Source organism: Penicillium alfredii, assembly GCF_028826965.1.
Source record: "Penicillium alfredii strain IBT 34128 chromosome Unknown utg000010l_segment0_segment0, whole genome shotgun sequence".
In the NCBI taxonomy this organism is placed as follows: domain Eukaryota; kingdom Fungi; phylum Ascomycota; class Eurotiomycetes; order Eurotiales; family Aspergillaceae; genus Penicillium; species Penicillium alfredii.
Window position 1 is genome coordinate 1,501,640 of NW_026622707.1, and position 14,590 is coordinate 1,516,229.

Here is a 14,590-nt window from a genome sequence, read left to right on the forward strand (position 1 = left end):
CAGGCTTTGCAGTCTTCGCATCAAGCGCCCGTTTCGCCGACTGCCCCGCTCGACTCTGCCGTGGTGGGAACCGCATTAGCGGTCTCCTCCCCTTCAAACCCTCTCTTGCCCTTTAAATGACTGTGGGGCAGAACTATCATGTCTCACGGTCCTGAGAATGACTCCCCACACTCCGATGATCCCGATGTCATGGTTGCCCCGTTGTTGAAGCAATTCGAAGGCTCTACCTCCAATACAATCCCCACGAGCATAAGCAATGTGCCTGATGCACCTCAGCATGAGGCAATCGATTTGGATGGAGCTCTTGCCAATCAACTGGAATCTTTCTCAATCATTGTCCCTACGGTTGACAACCAAGAGGACTATGATTATCTGCCTGGGCATTCTGTGGCTCACCGGGTCTTACGTGTGGATTCGGAAGCTTCTAAGGACCCTTTGTATTCAGTGAGGCTTCAGAGTGGAGAACGTACCACTGTAAGTGACACCCGTTCGCTTTGGATATCTTTTTCCCTACTAATCACCTGGGTATATTTGCAGATGACACTCGCTCAGTTAATGGACATGTCAAATGGACCACAGGCACTGGAACAGTTTGATTCTGAGGCAGAGTCAAGCAATGCAGAATCAAGCGAAGATGAGATTGAGGTGATCAGATACTCTCGCTTCTTGGGGGATGGGCCTGCATCGGATGACTCGAACATGGAATCCTCAAGCGCACCAAGATCACGCTTGCGACGCCGGACCACAAAGACTGGCCGATACAAAGAAGCCTACCGCATCCAAGACAGCGACAGTGACCAGGCCAGTGATGACCAACAGAGCTCGAGTGATGAACTCAACGGCCCACAGACATACACACGGTCTCAGATGCGGCGAAGCATCAGAAGATCCACCCGCACATCTTTCCTCGAGGGAGATGATGCATTGTCCAGAGGCGCCCGTGTGTCAAGCCGTCGGAAAAAAGTCAAGCGGTCCAACCTGCAGGAGCGGCTGGAAGATGATGAATTCTCCGAGGCTGAGAGTGTTACTCCGAGGCAGCAGAAGTTTACTGGGGCCAAAGAGATCTTCTATGAGCTGTCCCATGATGATGAGTTCAGACAACAACATTTTGCCTGCTGTTCTACCTGCACTTTCTACGAAGATGATCCGGTCAAGGGACCCTTGGTTTTCTGCCAAGGGTGTACTTCCTCTTATCATCAATCTTGTCTTGGTCCTCGAAGCAGCCGAGAACATATTGTAACCAAGGTTGGTGAGAAACAGTTCATTCTCCAATGCCGTCGGTGTTTGGGAGTTGCCCATGAAAGACACAGCACCAGCCCAAATCTGGGCCACTGTGCTGTGTGCCGAGAGGGAGGCCCGATGTCTGAGCCTCTACGAGAGCGTCTCACCACTCGGGAAGAACAACAACTGCGGACAGCCAACGGCGGCACGGATCCAATCACCCCGATCGACATGGGTCTTGTGAACAACATCAACAATGTTCTTTTCAGATGCACCAGTTGTCAACGTGCTTTCCACGTGGAACATCTTCCGGCAAGCCAAGACCAGGATCTTTCGGATGTCTTTGCTCAGTATAGCCTTCACTGGCAGTGTCCTGATTGCTCTCGATCTAATGGAGATATCGAGGAGTTGGTTGCATGGCGACCTATCAATTCCGAGGTCAAAGCCGCCGGGCGGTTTGCTGAGTTCATCCCTGAGGTTGACAAGGAATATTTGATCAAGTGGAAGAAGATGTCTTATTTTCGCACCACTTGGATGCCTGGGGATTGGGTGTGGGGAGTCAGCAATCCGGCTATGCGCAGAGCGTTCTTCAACTCACCAAAAGCCCGCAAACCGATCATGGAAGCGGCAGACGCGATTCCTGAAGACAATCTCCGAGTGGACATCTTATTTGATGTGGAATACTCAGAAGATGCCAATCTTCCAGGCGATGAAACTAACCCGGACACGGTCTTGCGCGCATATGTCAAGTACAAAGGCTTGAATTACGAAGACGCTGTGTGGGAATCACCCCCTGATCGGAGCCAGACTGCTCGATGGGACGACTTCAAGACTGCATTTGATGACTGGGTGTTCCGAGACACAATCCACCTTCCAAATCGAACCACACTCAAGAATCACCTCGCAACGGTTCGCGCACAAGACTTCGAAACACGTTTGCTTTTGAAAACCCAGCCTGAACTAGTGACCGGTGGCGACCTCATGGATTACCAAATGGAAGGACTGAACTGGCTGTACTACAAGTTCCTGAAGCAGGAAAATGCCATTCTTGCCGACGACATGGGTCTTGGAAAGACCATTCAGGTCATTGGACTTTTTGCGACGCTAATCAGACGACACTTATGTTGGCCGTTTTTGGTCGTGGCACCGAACTCCACCGTTCCGAATTGGCGGCGTGAGATAAAGATGTGGGCCCCAGGAATCCGGGTCGTCACGTACTATGGCTCTGCGTTCGCTCGTCAGATGGCCAAAGACTATGAGATGTTCCTCGAAGGTAGCAATGATCTCAGGTGCCACGTGGTGATCGCGTCCTACGAGAGCATGGTTGACGAAGAAGCGAAGAAAGCGTTGTCCAAAACCCACTGGGCAGGGTTGGTCGTGGATGAAGGACAACGTCTCAAGAACGATAAATCCCAACTTTATGAGCGCCTCTCCCTCATAAAGTTTGGGTTCAAAGTTCTCTTGACTGGCACTCCTCTTCAAAATAACATTCGGGAGCTGTTCAACCTGATTCAATTCCTTGATCCGAACGAAAATGCCGAGGACCTGGAAAAGCATCATGGAGCTCTCACCTCAGAAAACATTCGATCTCTTCACGAAATGATCCGGCCATTTTTCCTGCGTCGGACCAAGGCTGAGGTGCTGCCGTTCTTGCCGCCGATGGTCCAGATCATTGTGCCTCTTTCAATGTCGGTTGTGCAAAAGAAACTCTACAAGTCGATTCTGGGGAAGAATCCCCAACTCATCAAGGCGATCTGCAAGAAACAAAATGGACAGTTGAGGAAGTCAGAGCGACACAACCTGAACAACATTTTGGTCCAACTCCGGAAGTGTCTTTGCCATCCCTTCGTGTACAACAAGGATATTGAAGAACAGACGTTTGACCCGGCCATGGCTCACAAACACTTGGTGGAGGCATCAGGAAAACTTCGGTTACTTAACCTGATGCTGCCGAAACTTCGGGAGCGTGGGCACCGCGTTTTGATTTTCAGTCAGTTCCTGGAGAACTTGGACATCGTCGAGGATTTCCTTGAAGGCGTTGGCCTTCACTACCGTCGTTTGGATGGGCGGCTGTCGTCTCGGCAGAAACAACAACAAATTGATGAATTCAATGAGCCAAATTCGCCCTTCTTTGCTTTTCTGCTGTCTACCCGTTCTGGCGGGGTTGGCATCAACCTGGCCAGTGCAGATACCGTTATCATTATGGATCCGGACTTCAACCCCAAGCAAGACATGCAGGCATTGTCTCGGGCTCATAGAATCGGGCAGAAGAACACTGTCCTTGTGTTCCATTTGGTGACGCGAGCTACCGTGGAGGAGAAGATCATGCAAAAAGGCAAAAGAAAATTGGCCCTTGACCATGTGCTTATTGAACGCATGGAGGCTGACGAAGACGAAGACGATCTGGAATCCATTCTGAGGCATGGGGCCCAGGCCTTGTTCGATGAAGACGACTCAGCGGACATTCATTATGATTCGGAGGCCCTTGATAAACTCTTAGACCGCAGTCAAGCCGAAAAAGCCAACGAAATGGCACACGATGTGGCAGGTTCGTCTGTGGATCAGCCCCAGTTCAATTTTGCTCGTGTGTGGCAGAGCGCGCGCGGCACCTTGGAAGAGGTGACCGAGACTGAGGACAAACCCCTGGACGTGACTGCTTGGGAGGCGATCTTGCGTGAACGAGAACGTGATGCCACCGAGGAAGCACAGCGAAAAGCCGAGGGCCTTGGTCGTGGCAAGCGGAAGCGGGCTACTGTTGACTACCGCAACAGGGAAGAGGCCAATGAACGTGAACTCGAAGAAGCCATCCAGCCTTCACCGGTCAAAATTCGGAAGCCCAATGACAGCGATGGCGAATTCCAGCAAGAAGACGAGGGGGAGGAAACCGAGTCTGTGAACGATGCCGCAGAAGATGCGATGGACATTGATACTGCTGGAGCAGCGGTGGCTCCAATGACTGAACCGAAAAGTGAGTTTTCTGCCTCTGATTAGTTTTTCCGAATAGCCTTCTGGTTTTGTTGCGTTGTTTTCGTGTCTTTAGCGACATATCCGAATTCCGCACTAACCGTCATTCATTGAACAGACCGTCCCTTCAAGCGCGTCGACTCGCCCCCTCCGTTGCCACCTGCTCTGGATGGCGTTTCGGAGCCCGGTCCTTCTTGCATGGCATGTCAACAGTACCATGTGTCAGGCCGGTGTCCCCTGAGGCTCGCCGGCGTCGAGCACTGTCCGCTCTGTGGCCTGGCGCACTTTGGAAGAAACCGTACCTGTCCGCATCTTACTTCCGAGCTGCAAGTGCGGCGCATGCTGGTTGCGCTTTCTTCCAGCAATGAGTCTCGTGAGCTGGTCGCTTTGGCGAAGAAGTACTTGCGCGGCGTTCTCGGTAGCATGGGACAACAGCAACGCCGGAAGGATGCGAAAGATGCTGCCAAGCAGGAGGCTCAAATCTCTCCGGTTTCTCATTCCCATCCTATGCCAGCCCCTGCACCGCCGGGCCCCAGCACTACTGCTCAGCCTTCTGCACCTAGCCCGCCGGTCATTGATCTGACTTCCGATCCAAAACCTGCGTCCCATCATCCTCTGCCTTCGTTCCATCACCCCCCGCATTGGTCACCTGCGTCATCTTATCAGAACTTCCCCCTCGCTTGAACCAAGGGTTTTAAGCATGAATTTCCGTTACTGTGTCGGCAAACATAGTTTTTGAAGGTTCATTCAAGCATCGAATCATAGAGAAAGGAGGCGTTTTTTCAGGAAGGATATTTCATTGGTTTTGTGCTTTGCATGGTTGAGGGAGGCATTGCATCACACCGGCGTTTCGACAGTTTCATGGCGTTCCTGATACCCCTTTTCTACATGAAATTCAGCTAGTGGATCAGAATATATCGACTTCGATATTTCCGAAAAGCCTAGTTCCTGGCGACGTAAGTTGTAATCGTGGCCGTAGTTCTCTCATTCATCATATCCCAGTCTCTGAATTTTCGAAAAATTGAGATCATTTTGTTTCGAGAGATGACTTGAAGGAGCGAGGTGAAATTCCTGTTCAATTCGATCCCAGAATGCCCTAAATATACGCCATGCGAGGTGCCTTCATACCCATAGTAATACATATTCTTCGGAAAGCCGGGACTGTACAATTCCAAACCCACAACCTGCTCTGTTCAACATCAACGATATTGTGTCGGTGTATGGCCAAGAGGCAATCAGTTGAAAGCTCGCCAAAGCCCCATGCCAACAAAGGTCGCCGAGATTGAGACGATTCCGAGCTGGCGCGAGCCCATTTTGTACTTGGACGGGCTCCGCATGATGGCCGTCTGTTGTTTCCGAAGGTTGCTCATGCCGCTGTAGTAGCTGTAGACACCGAGACCGATGAATGCGGCAGATCCTGATTGGAGAGGTATTAGCGATGTGCGCAGATGTCCATCGCAGATACATAATCATACCGGTGATTCGGCACGACATGCAGTCGTCGTACTTGTCCTCCGCCAGCGCCTGCTTCGCATCGGGCTGGACATCCCAGGCGCGCTCTTCAGTTCTGGGCGCCATTGGCAAGAGAATACCGCACACGGCGTAGAAAGAAATCGACTCGAGATAGACCAAAAAAAGCAAATGCCCAACAGTCGCGCGTTTGTTGTAGGCTGAGGCGGGCATCGACGGCAGAACGTTGGCATCATTGGGGACTCCGGCACCGTCGACCTTCGCGGATCCACGGAGCTGTCTACATTGCCATCATGGGCGAGATCGACGCCGTCTACATATATGACGAGCACAAGTATGCTATACCTGATTTATGATGTTTTTTTTTTCAATGTGCGCCTCTGACTCTTCTCCAGCGCCCCCCTCGTCGAACATGTATACCGATCCCGCCCGCCCTCCGCGGCCGCCATCCTGCCCCTCTACCTCGCCCACGCCACCCCGCGCCCATCCTTGCTTTATATTCCCAGTGCTTCACCTCCGGTGACCGTGTTCTCTACTGTCGAATCAAACCTGTTATTCCTGGCTCTGTCTGAAGTCGATACCGAGCCACTGCTGGTGCTGGAGTTCCTCCATCGCGTGGTCGATGTGCTCGAGGACTTTCTCGGCTCCCCATTGCTCTCGAGCAAGATCCAGGCCAATTACGATGTGGTCGCGCAACTTCTCCACGAGATGTGCGATGCGGGTGTGGTGTCTAACACGGAGCCGAATGCATTACAAGAGGTCGTAGAGGTATCTGGGTGGATGGGGAAGCTACTTGGAGGAATCGGCGTGCCGGGGTGAGTCGCGATGGTTTCTTGGCCATGAGTCTGAAAGCTGACAGGATTAATTGTGGGGATTCAGGTCATCGACTCCGACTATAGGGCCTGGTAATCCCCTCAAACAATCATTAGCGGCGAGCGCGTCCCAGGGCCCCGCTATTCCCTGGCGACGGTCCGGGGTCAGACACACATCGAATGAACTATATGTCGATCTTGTTGAATCTCTCTCCGTGACTATGGCACCATCTGGTCGACTACTTTCTGCATTGGTATCCGGAACAATCGCCTTTACCGCAAAGATATCGGGCGTTCCCGATTTGTTGCTTTCTCTATCAGCACCGGGCGGCCAGCAGTCACTTGCCCGCAAAATCGAATTACCCGTATTTCATCCCTGTGTTCGGTTAGCCCGGTGGCGAGAACGGCCAGGTGAGCTTAGCTTTGTGCCGCCGGACGGACGGTTTATTCTGGCTGGATACGAAGTAGACCTCCTCCCGATAGACCCTGGTCGGGATGAGCCACCAAGCCATATGGAGAAGCTGTTTCTCCCAGCCATTGTGGACATTCGCAAGTCACTAGGACCGTCGGGCTCTGATTTTGAGGTCCGACTGACCCTCAATACAAACTTCCCCGGCCACAGTCCATCCGCGCGGCCAGGAGCTGCGCCGAACGGATCCGGCAAGTCGACGCCATCGTTCCTCGGCGGAAGCGGGCAGCCTTCCGGGCCTATACTCGAAGAAGTTGTCGTGAGCGTGCCCATTTCGAAATCCGTCCGGCACATCACGGATATGCAAGCTAGCCGCGGAGACGCCCAGTTCTCAGCCAGCCGCGGCCTCCTCGAGTGGCGGGTCCCGACCAGCCGCGATGCCGGCACGATCTCGGGCACTGCGACGTTGCGTTGCACCGTTGCCGGGTATCCTGACGAAGATCTCGACGACAGCCCCGAAGATGCCGACGAGGATGCGAACGCCAACCTCCTGCTGGGCTACTACGAGGAGCCAACCTCATACAACGACCCCTCCGCAAGCACCACCAAAACGCGCTCCGACCCATCCAAGCGCAAGAAGAAGAAAAAGAAGACTTCCAAGAAATCGTCCCGCTCTGCCGCTGCCGCTGCTCTCGAAAACAACGGCGAAGGCCCTCCTGCCTCCGTTGCCTCCGAAGGCCCCGTCGCAGCCACCAAGACCACTCCATCCCCCGAACACTCCAAGCCCCAAACCCCGACTTTTTCCCAGCCCCAGGCTTCTTCTTTCTCTTCCTCTCAACTCCCCTCCTTCTTCGCACCGTCCTCTACATCCCGCCCCACCCCACGCCGAAGCAAGGCCCAACTTAACGCAAGCCTCATGCCCAACTCTGCCTCGGTCTCATTCTCCGTGCAAGGCTGGCTCCCCTCGGGGATCAAGGTCGACAGTCTCAACATCGACACACGCCGCAGTCGCGGTCTTGGCGAGAATGTCAAGCCCTACAAGGGGGTGAAGTATTTGTGTGTGAGTAAGCGTGGCATAGAGCGGCGTTGTTGAGGGTTTGTCTTATTTTGAAAAGATTTGGGGAGTGGGGAATGAGGTCACGATGCATGCATGTGGATTGGTAGGTTCGAAATGGTTGGACCTTTTTTTTTGTGATTAGCCGGCCTGTGCTTTGGCCTTTCATATTGATGGCACGAATGACGATCTTCCTTGGAGTTACCCGTAGGAGCCTGGGAATATTCCGAGGCATGGACACGAGCCCTATACATGACCTAGACATAACCTTTTTCGGTTCTTATAAAATCCCCGTAATTACTCAGTATATTTAAAAGAATGAACAGCACGCTTCAATCGTGACATGGTATAGCAAGCTAAATATGAGTCAACAATCACTCACAAAACAATATCTCACGTCTCCCAGCAGACGCGCAGACTAGACTAGTAGCACCTTCACCCAACCCATTGCCCTACTAGCCAAATCCTTAAAATTAACTTCCCCCAACCGCCCTCCCAAAATCCAAGCTAAGCAGATCCCTGCTTCTTCCCAGCCAGTCACAACCAGCACCAAGAGGACGATCATCAATCCCAGTAGTCTCCAGGGAACTTAAACACCCCCGCAAGTTTCCCCCCACAGTTACATACCCCCTGCACACACCCACCCTATCCAGGGATATAACATACACCTATACCCTCCGGAGCGAAACATGTGAAGCCGAAGAAAAGGAAAAGCCGGGGGAAAATATCACAGACAAGTGATCTCATAGCTTGGAGGATCGGCGCTCGAGAATCTGCAGGACGAAGTAGGCAACTAGTAGAGAGAAACGCCCAGTTAGATTCGTAGGCACATTCATTGCAGAGACAGGTTTTATAGGACCACAAGGACACAAAAGAATGATAGTGGTAGACACAACAAAAAGAAGAGGACAAGCAAAGAGCTATATTCGATTGATGGTCCAAATTAAGTCCTTTTGAGTTGTGGGTAGACGCAGGGGGGTATCCAGTTGGAAGAATGTAGAAGGGGAAAGGGGGAATATCGAGGCAAGGATGAAACTGAAAGACAGTGAGGGCCATTCCGCCCAACATTCACAAGGGTAGACAGTCATTAAACAAAAAGTATGTGCGTCGGTCATCTTCTTCAGCTGTGTCGGGGAAGGCGGGGGAGGGGGGGCAGCAGAAGGGAAGTAGCCCTGGTGGAGCTGTTCAAGTCTCCGGTCTCATTTATCCTCTTGGTCTCCTTGGTCTACTGGAGACGGAGGTAAGAAGATTGCAGGGCGAAGGAGAGAGGGACAGTATAAAACAGCCAGGGAAAGGGTTTTAAGTGCAAGCGTAAGATCGGGGAAAAAAAAAGGAGATAAATCAAAGAACCGGAGGTAGGAAAGAAAGACAACAAATAAGAAATTCACTCACCAGCAGCGACAACAGCAGCTCTACCAGCACCAGCCTTGGTGCTTCCCCCACCGAGGGTCAGGATGAAGCGTAGCCAGCCGAGTCGCAGCTTGCGGCCATCGCGGTCAAAGTCGGGCACGAGTGCGCTGGCAGCCTTGAACTTGCTCAGCTTGCCTGCGTAGGGCGGGTAGCGGATGCTGAGGATGGACTCGAGCCAGCTAGGGCTGGCGGTAATAGGACGGCGGTGCACCCACACGTCGAAACTGGCGCGGCCGCGGTACGCCCCATAGCCACTCTCGCCAACGCCGCCGAAGGGCAGAGTCGGGATGTGCAGCGCGGCGTCGTTGCAGGAGACACCACCAGAGCGGGTGTTGGCCAGAACTAGAACCGAGGTTAGGAAATGACCCAAAATGACGGTCTACAAGAATGCAAAAAAAGGAGAAGGAATCTTACTCTTCTCAATATCGGTCTTCGAGCCGAATGGGTAGAGACCTAGCGGGGTGCTCTGCACACCGTTGGCCAAGCTGATGGCCTCATCGAGGTTTTCCACGGGCAGGATCGGGATGAAGGGACCGAAACTCTCCTGGGTACACAGCGAGTCATCCACCGATTCCACCTGGACCAGCGTCGGCTCGATGAACCGCTCTTTCTCGTCCATGGTGCCGCCCATCAGAATCTTGCCCTTGGTGTTGTCAATCATGGACTTCAGGCGTTGGTAGTGACCGTCATTGATGATGCGCGAATAGTCCGGCGAGTCCTTGGCTCCCTTAGGGAAGAATTCCTTGTAGGCCTTCTTGAATTCTTCCACGACCTGGGGCACGAGCTGTCGGTCGACCAGGAGATAGTTCTGAGATGTACAGACTTGGCCGGCGTTCATGGTCTTGCCCCAAAGCATGCGACGGGCCACCAATCGTGGGTTGGCGTTCTTGGTCACGATAGCTGGGTTCATCCCGCCCAGCTCCAGCACCACAGGGGTCAAATGCGGCGCGGCCGCCTTGGCGATAATGCGGCCGACATTGGCACCGCCCGTGAAGAAGATCTTGTCCCATCGCTCTGCCAGCAGGGCCTGGGTCTCGGGCACGGCACCTTGAATAACCGTGTAGCAGGAGGGGTCCAGCCCGATCTCGATGACTTTTTGGATAACAGCCGCACAGCGGGGCGCGTTCTCACTGGGTTTAATCACCACCGTGTTGCCAGCCGCAATGGCACCAATGACCGGACCGAGGGTGAGCTGGAAGGGGAAGTTGAAGGCTCTGAACGAGACAAGTCAGTTCCGGTTTTATTTGTGCTCGACAGCCATCTGCAACATACCCAATGACCAAGACGCAGCCCAGCGGGTCCTTCCGGATCTTGGGGTTCATAAATTTGAACGACAAGTCAATATCGGGGGCCTTCTCATCCTTAACCCATTTGTGCAGGTTGCGTGTGGTGAAGACGATGTCGTTGAGAATCCAACCGCTCTCGGCGACCTCAGTCTCGAACTGAGGTTTGTTAAGGTCCTGGGTGCATGCTTCGACAAGCTCGTGCTCGTGGTCCTTGATTCTGATCGAGTGTCAGTGGTGTGTTTATGAAGTCGAGGAATTTTAAACCCACGCCCAGTAGAGCTTGCGCAGCTGCACGAGACGAAACTCGACGTCGCGTGTCTTGTGCTCCAGAAACGACTTGCGCGCGGCGGACACGCGCGCCTGGATCTGGTCTTGCGGAGTGAATTCTAGGTCGAGGCCCATGATGTCCAAGATGGGTTTGTGAAGAAACAAAACAAAGACAAATGCAAAAGGCAAAGAGAGGAGAGACTTTAAAGAGGGACGAGACTACGTCATTTAAGGGTGAGGAAATGGGCCGAGGCGCTGAGCTCCCTCCGCATCCACATGCGCTCGGACATTCTTCACGTTTCTCGCCTGTGGGAATACCTTCGATGATTATTGTGATTACATGACTGGATTATCAGACAATATCATCGTCTCAGTCCCCTTTGAATGCTCGATTTCTCATCGCGGCTGCTATAGACCACCCCCTATGACCTGAAGGGGATCTCTGCTCCCTCCGTTTTTACCGCGGCATCACACCTCGATCCCCAGTCTCCACCGCCGATCGGCGCTCGCAAAGTCTGCTCGTTCAGGAGAACACAATCGGTGCCTAATGATCGAGTCTTGCTAGCGCTCATGACTCTCGTTGGATCGGTCCGACGGCCGATCATCCATCCGATCGATCTGTTTATCCATCACGGAGCAGTTAACTAAACTGCGATGGTTGATGCAACCCGTTGACAGAGAATATCATGCAATTTCCAGAATGCAAATGCAGTCGCCTCTCTTCGCCCTCGGCTGGGACAAGAGAAACCGACGGGAATCCGATCCGCCAGATCGAAAACTGGACAATATACAAAAGAAAAAGAAAAGAAAAAGAAATCAAAAGTCAACGCCTCAATTAAAATCCCACAAGATCCAACAATCAGGGACCAGTCATCAACCACAACCAACAATAAATCCAACGCTATTTTCTATTTGAACTGGTCCTCGGTCACACCCTTGCCCATCGCTGCAGTACTGCTGACACCTCCTGACACCATCTTCAGCAGATTATCCACGTAGTTGGCACCACTCCATTTCTGGTGAGTGACCACATCGACTCCCTGCGCCATCTCGGGCTCCTGAACCAGCTCGCCGTAGGCGCGCATGCCGCTCTGGGCATAGGCCTTGGCGAACTGGTGCGAGATCAGCGCCGTGGTGTGCAGACCGGCCAGCGTGATGAACTGCCAGCAGTAGCCGAGGGCGCCGAGCCGCTTGATGTAGGTTTCTTGCTCGTCGCGCGGCATGGCCTTCTTCCAGTTGAACGAGGGGGAGAGGTTGTATGCGAGTCTGCGGCAGTGGTTAGTTATCATGCGAAGAAAAGAGAAGGAGATGGGAAATGGGAAATGGGGAAGCTCTCACTTCTGCTCCGGCCACACCGCGTGCACGCCGTCGGCAAACTCCTTGGCCTGCTTGTAGTCCGGCATCTTACTCTCCATCCAGATCAGATCCGCGAAGGGAGCATAGGCTACTGCGCGGTTGACGGCGCATTGCGTGCCGCCCTGGTAGCGGTAGTAGCCCTCGCGGGTGCGCGGTGCGTCCCAGTCCCAGTGGATATCAACACCAGTGATGCCCTTGGCGATGGCGCGGGCCTCGGTATTGCTCTTGCCCTTGACGGCGCTCAGGTACTGGTCCACCAGGCCCTTCTTGTTGACGTGCACGCCGGAGTTAATGGCATCAATAACGGCATCGTTGAAGAGCTTGAGCCCGGCCTGCGCAGTCCATTGGTCCTCGATGGCCTGCAGCTCTGCGCCAGACTTGCCGGCCTGCTCAGCGGCGACCATCAGGTCGTTCAGCGGCTGGAGGCTGGGGTTGGTGGCGCCGACAATGAAGGCGTGGTCGCGGTGGTCGATGGTCGAGGTGATGAGGGTGGCTGCCTCGGAGTCGGTACGAGCAATGGCCAGGAGATCAGTGCCTATCATTACAGTCAATTGCGTTGATCGCAAATGTTGGAACAGCAACAAGACAATAGCATACCCATGATATCGGCCTGGGCGCGGATGGCGACCAGCCGGTTGATGTGTTCATTGATAGGGACCAGCACTTTGCCGGCCATGTGGCCACACTTCTTTGTGCCGGGGGCCTGGTCCTCGATGTGAATGCCGGCGGCGCCGCGCTCAACAAACAGCTTGGTCAGCTTCATGACGGCCGTCAGACCGCCGTGCCCGGTATCGGCATCGGCGATGATGGGCCGGAGGTAATCGACGTTGGCTACATGTGCCCGCTGGTCCTTGGGGGTGGTGACGCGCTCTTCGCGCTGTTTGCGGTCATGGAAAAGCTGGGCCATAAACAGCTGGTTAACCTTGCGGGGGACGGTGTCCTATACACATGTTCGTCAGTAAACCATGGAGAGCCCGGTATTCGTTTGACCTACCATGGGGTAATCCGCCAGATCGGGTGAGGGCTCATCTGTCGACGAGGCAGTCGACGAGCTCTGCCAGCCAGAGACATAAATCGTGTCGAGGAATTTGCACATTTGGGTGATCATCGTAGGCTCGAGACAGCCATAGGTGAAACTCGGCTGCTTGTTCTGTAGATACGGGAAAAGTAGGTGATCAGCATTCAATTCCTTTTGCATAGATCAATTATGTCAAAATGCGCATCGCATTTGCAAGAGAAACGCACCTTGAAGTTGCCCTCCAGGATACCCCAGAGCTTCTTAGCCTGCACATTGGACGGATAGTCGATCGTAAGATTCCCACGCTTGGCTACAATCTGCTCAGCCGTAAAGGGCCGCTTGGTGAACCGCCACCGCGAGTCGCGCCACCAGTTCTGGACGGCCTGGACGTCTTGGGCGTACTGGCGATCCTCGTCTTCGAACTGACCCATGATGGATTTTTTCCTTTTCCTTTTCTTTTTCTTTCTTTCTTTTTTTTTTTTTCTTTTTCTTTCTTTTTTTTCTGTGTTCTGTGTCTCTTTTCAAGAGGGGGTGGTATACAATGCGATGATGTCAATCGGTGAAGTGTATATATTCAATCGCAGCACGTCGTAGGTTGAGTCACGTCAATTTCAAGGATCAGCCCTAAATGCAAGATATAAGAGAAAAGGGAAGAGAGAGAGAGAGAGAGAGAGAGAAGAGAAGGTGAGGCTAAAAAGAAACCGTCAGAAAATCAAATCACAAGCCAGAATCAAGCCGTACTTATCTGCGTCACCGTCGGTAAACGCTCGGCTCACCGGGACCATCGCTGTGTCATTGAATGCCTAGGTAAACGGGGGGCTCGGGAGAGAGGATCCAGACTTGGTGATCCTCGGTCTAAAGGATATGCTATTAGCATAAAGAATTCAGTTTCATTCATATATTTTAACTATTCAGATACAAGATATCGTTTTCCTACTCTCTCTCTCTCTGCTATCTTCGTGTTTCATATATATACATATTTCGTTTTCTCGTCAATCAGTTCTCATCGGGAAGAAATCGGGATGACGTCGAGGCATGTGCGTCCATACCGTGCCATCCGCAATACACCCTCAGTACACCATGTCTTCACGTGAATATTCGAGCTTCACGACAGCCCCAGCTAAGAGGGAGTCCAATCTCCGGCATCGGATCGAATCCAGGGCTGAAAATCATAAGAAAACAATATCTAACTAAATCAAGTCATTCTAGTCGGGGGCGAAACAAGGATTGGCACGGTTTGCATAGTTGCCGTTCTGTCATGCCCCGGTATTCGGTGCGTCTCCACATGAAGTACACAGCAGAACACTCGAATAGAGCATACAA

At 52.9% G+C, this 14,590-nt stretch overlaps 5 protein-coding genes across 5 annotated transcripts; 2 read left to right on the top strand and 3 right to left on the bottom strand.

Moving 5' to 3' along the window:
- Positions 1-138: 138 nt before the first annotated feature.
- On the top strand, positions 139-4,869 carry NUU61_008120 (uncharacterized protein; the record flags this gene model as incomplete). The annotated part of the gene is made up of 3 exons (XM_056658645.1): positions 139-474; positions 538-4,189; positions 4,304-4,869. The coding sequence occupies 3 exons, from the start codon at positions 139-141 to the stop codon at positions 4,867-4,869; spliced, it is 4,554 nt and encodes a 1,517-aa protein (XP_056508938.1).
- Positions 4,870-5,420: 551 nt separating this feature from the next.
- NUU61_008121 (uncharacterized protein) lies at positions 5,421-5,763 on the bottom strand (the record flags this gene model as incomplete). The annotated part of the gene is made up of 2 exons (XM_056658646.1): positions 5,421-5,602; positions 5,661-5,763. The coding sequence occupies 2 exons, from the start codon at positions 5,761-5,763 to the stop codon at positions 5,421-5,423; spliced, it is 285 nt and encodes a 94-aa protein (XP_056508939.1).
- A 185-nt stretch (positions 5,764-5,948) lies between these two features.
- NUU61_008122 (putative AP-3 adaptor complex subunit mu) lies at positions 5,949-7,969 on the top strand (the record flags this gene model as incomplete). The annotated part of the gene is made up of 3 exons (XM_056658647.1): positions 5,949-5,989; positions 6,051-6,470; positions 6,535-7,969. The coding sequence occupies 3 exons, from the start codon at positions 5,949-5,951 to the stop codon at positions 7,967-7,969; spliced, it is 1,896 nt and encodes a 631-aa protein (XP_056508940.1).
- Positions 7,970-9,314: 1,345 nt separating this feature from the next.
- NUU61_008123 (hexadecenal dehydrogenase) lies at positions 9,315-11,028 on the bottom strand (the record flags this gene model as incomplete). The annotated part of the gene is made up of 4 exons (XM_056658648.1): positions 9,315-9,682; positions 9,755-10,554; positions 10,613-10,843; positions 10,895-11,028. The coding sequence occupies 4 exons, from the start codon at positions 11,026-11,028 to the stop codon at positions 9,315-9,317; spliced, it is 1,533 nt and encodes a 510-aa protein (XP_056508941.1).
- A 773-nt stretch (positions 11,029-11,801) lies between these two features.
- NUU61_008124 (isocitrate lyase 1) lies at positions 11,802-13,698 on the bottom strand (the record flags this gene model as incomplete). Its single annotated transcript, XM_056658649.1, has 5 exons — positions 11,802-12,159; positions 12,232-12,784; positions 12,847-13,189; positions 13,244-13,399; positions 13,495-13,698. 5 exons carry the CDS (start codon positions 13,696-13,698, stop codon positions 11,802-11,804), a joined length of 1,614 nt encoding a protein of 537 aa, XP_056508942.1.
- Positions 13,699-14,590: the final 892 nt, after the last annotated feature.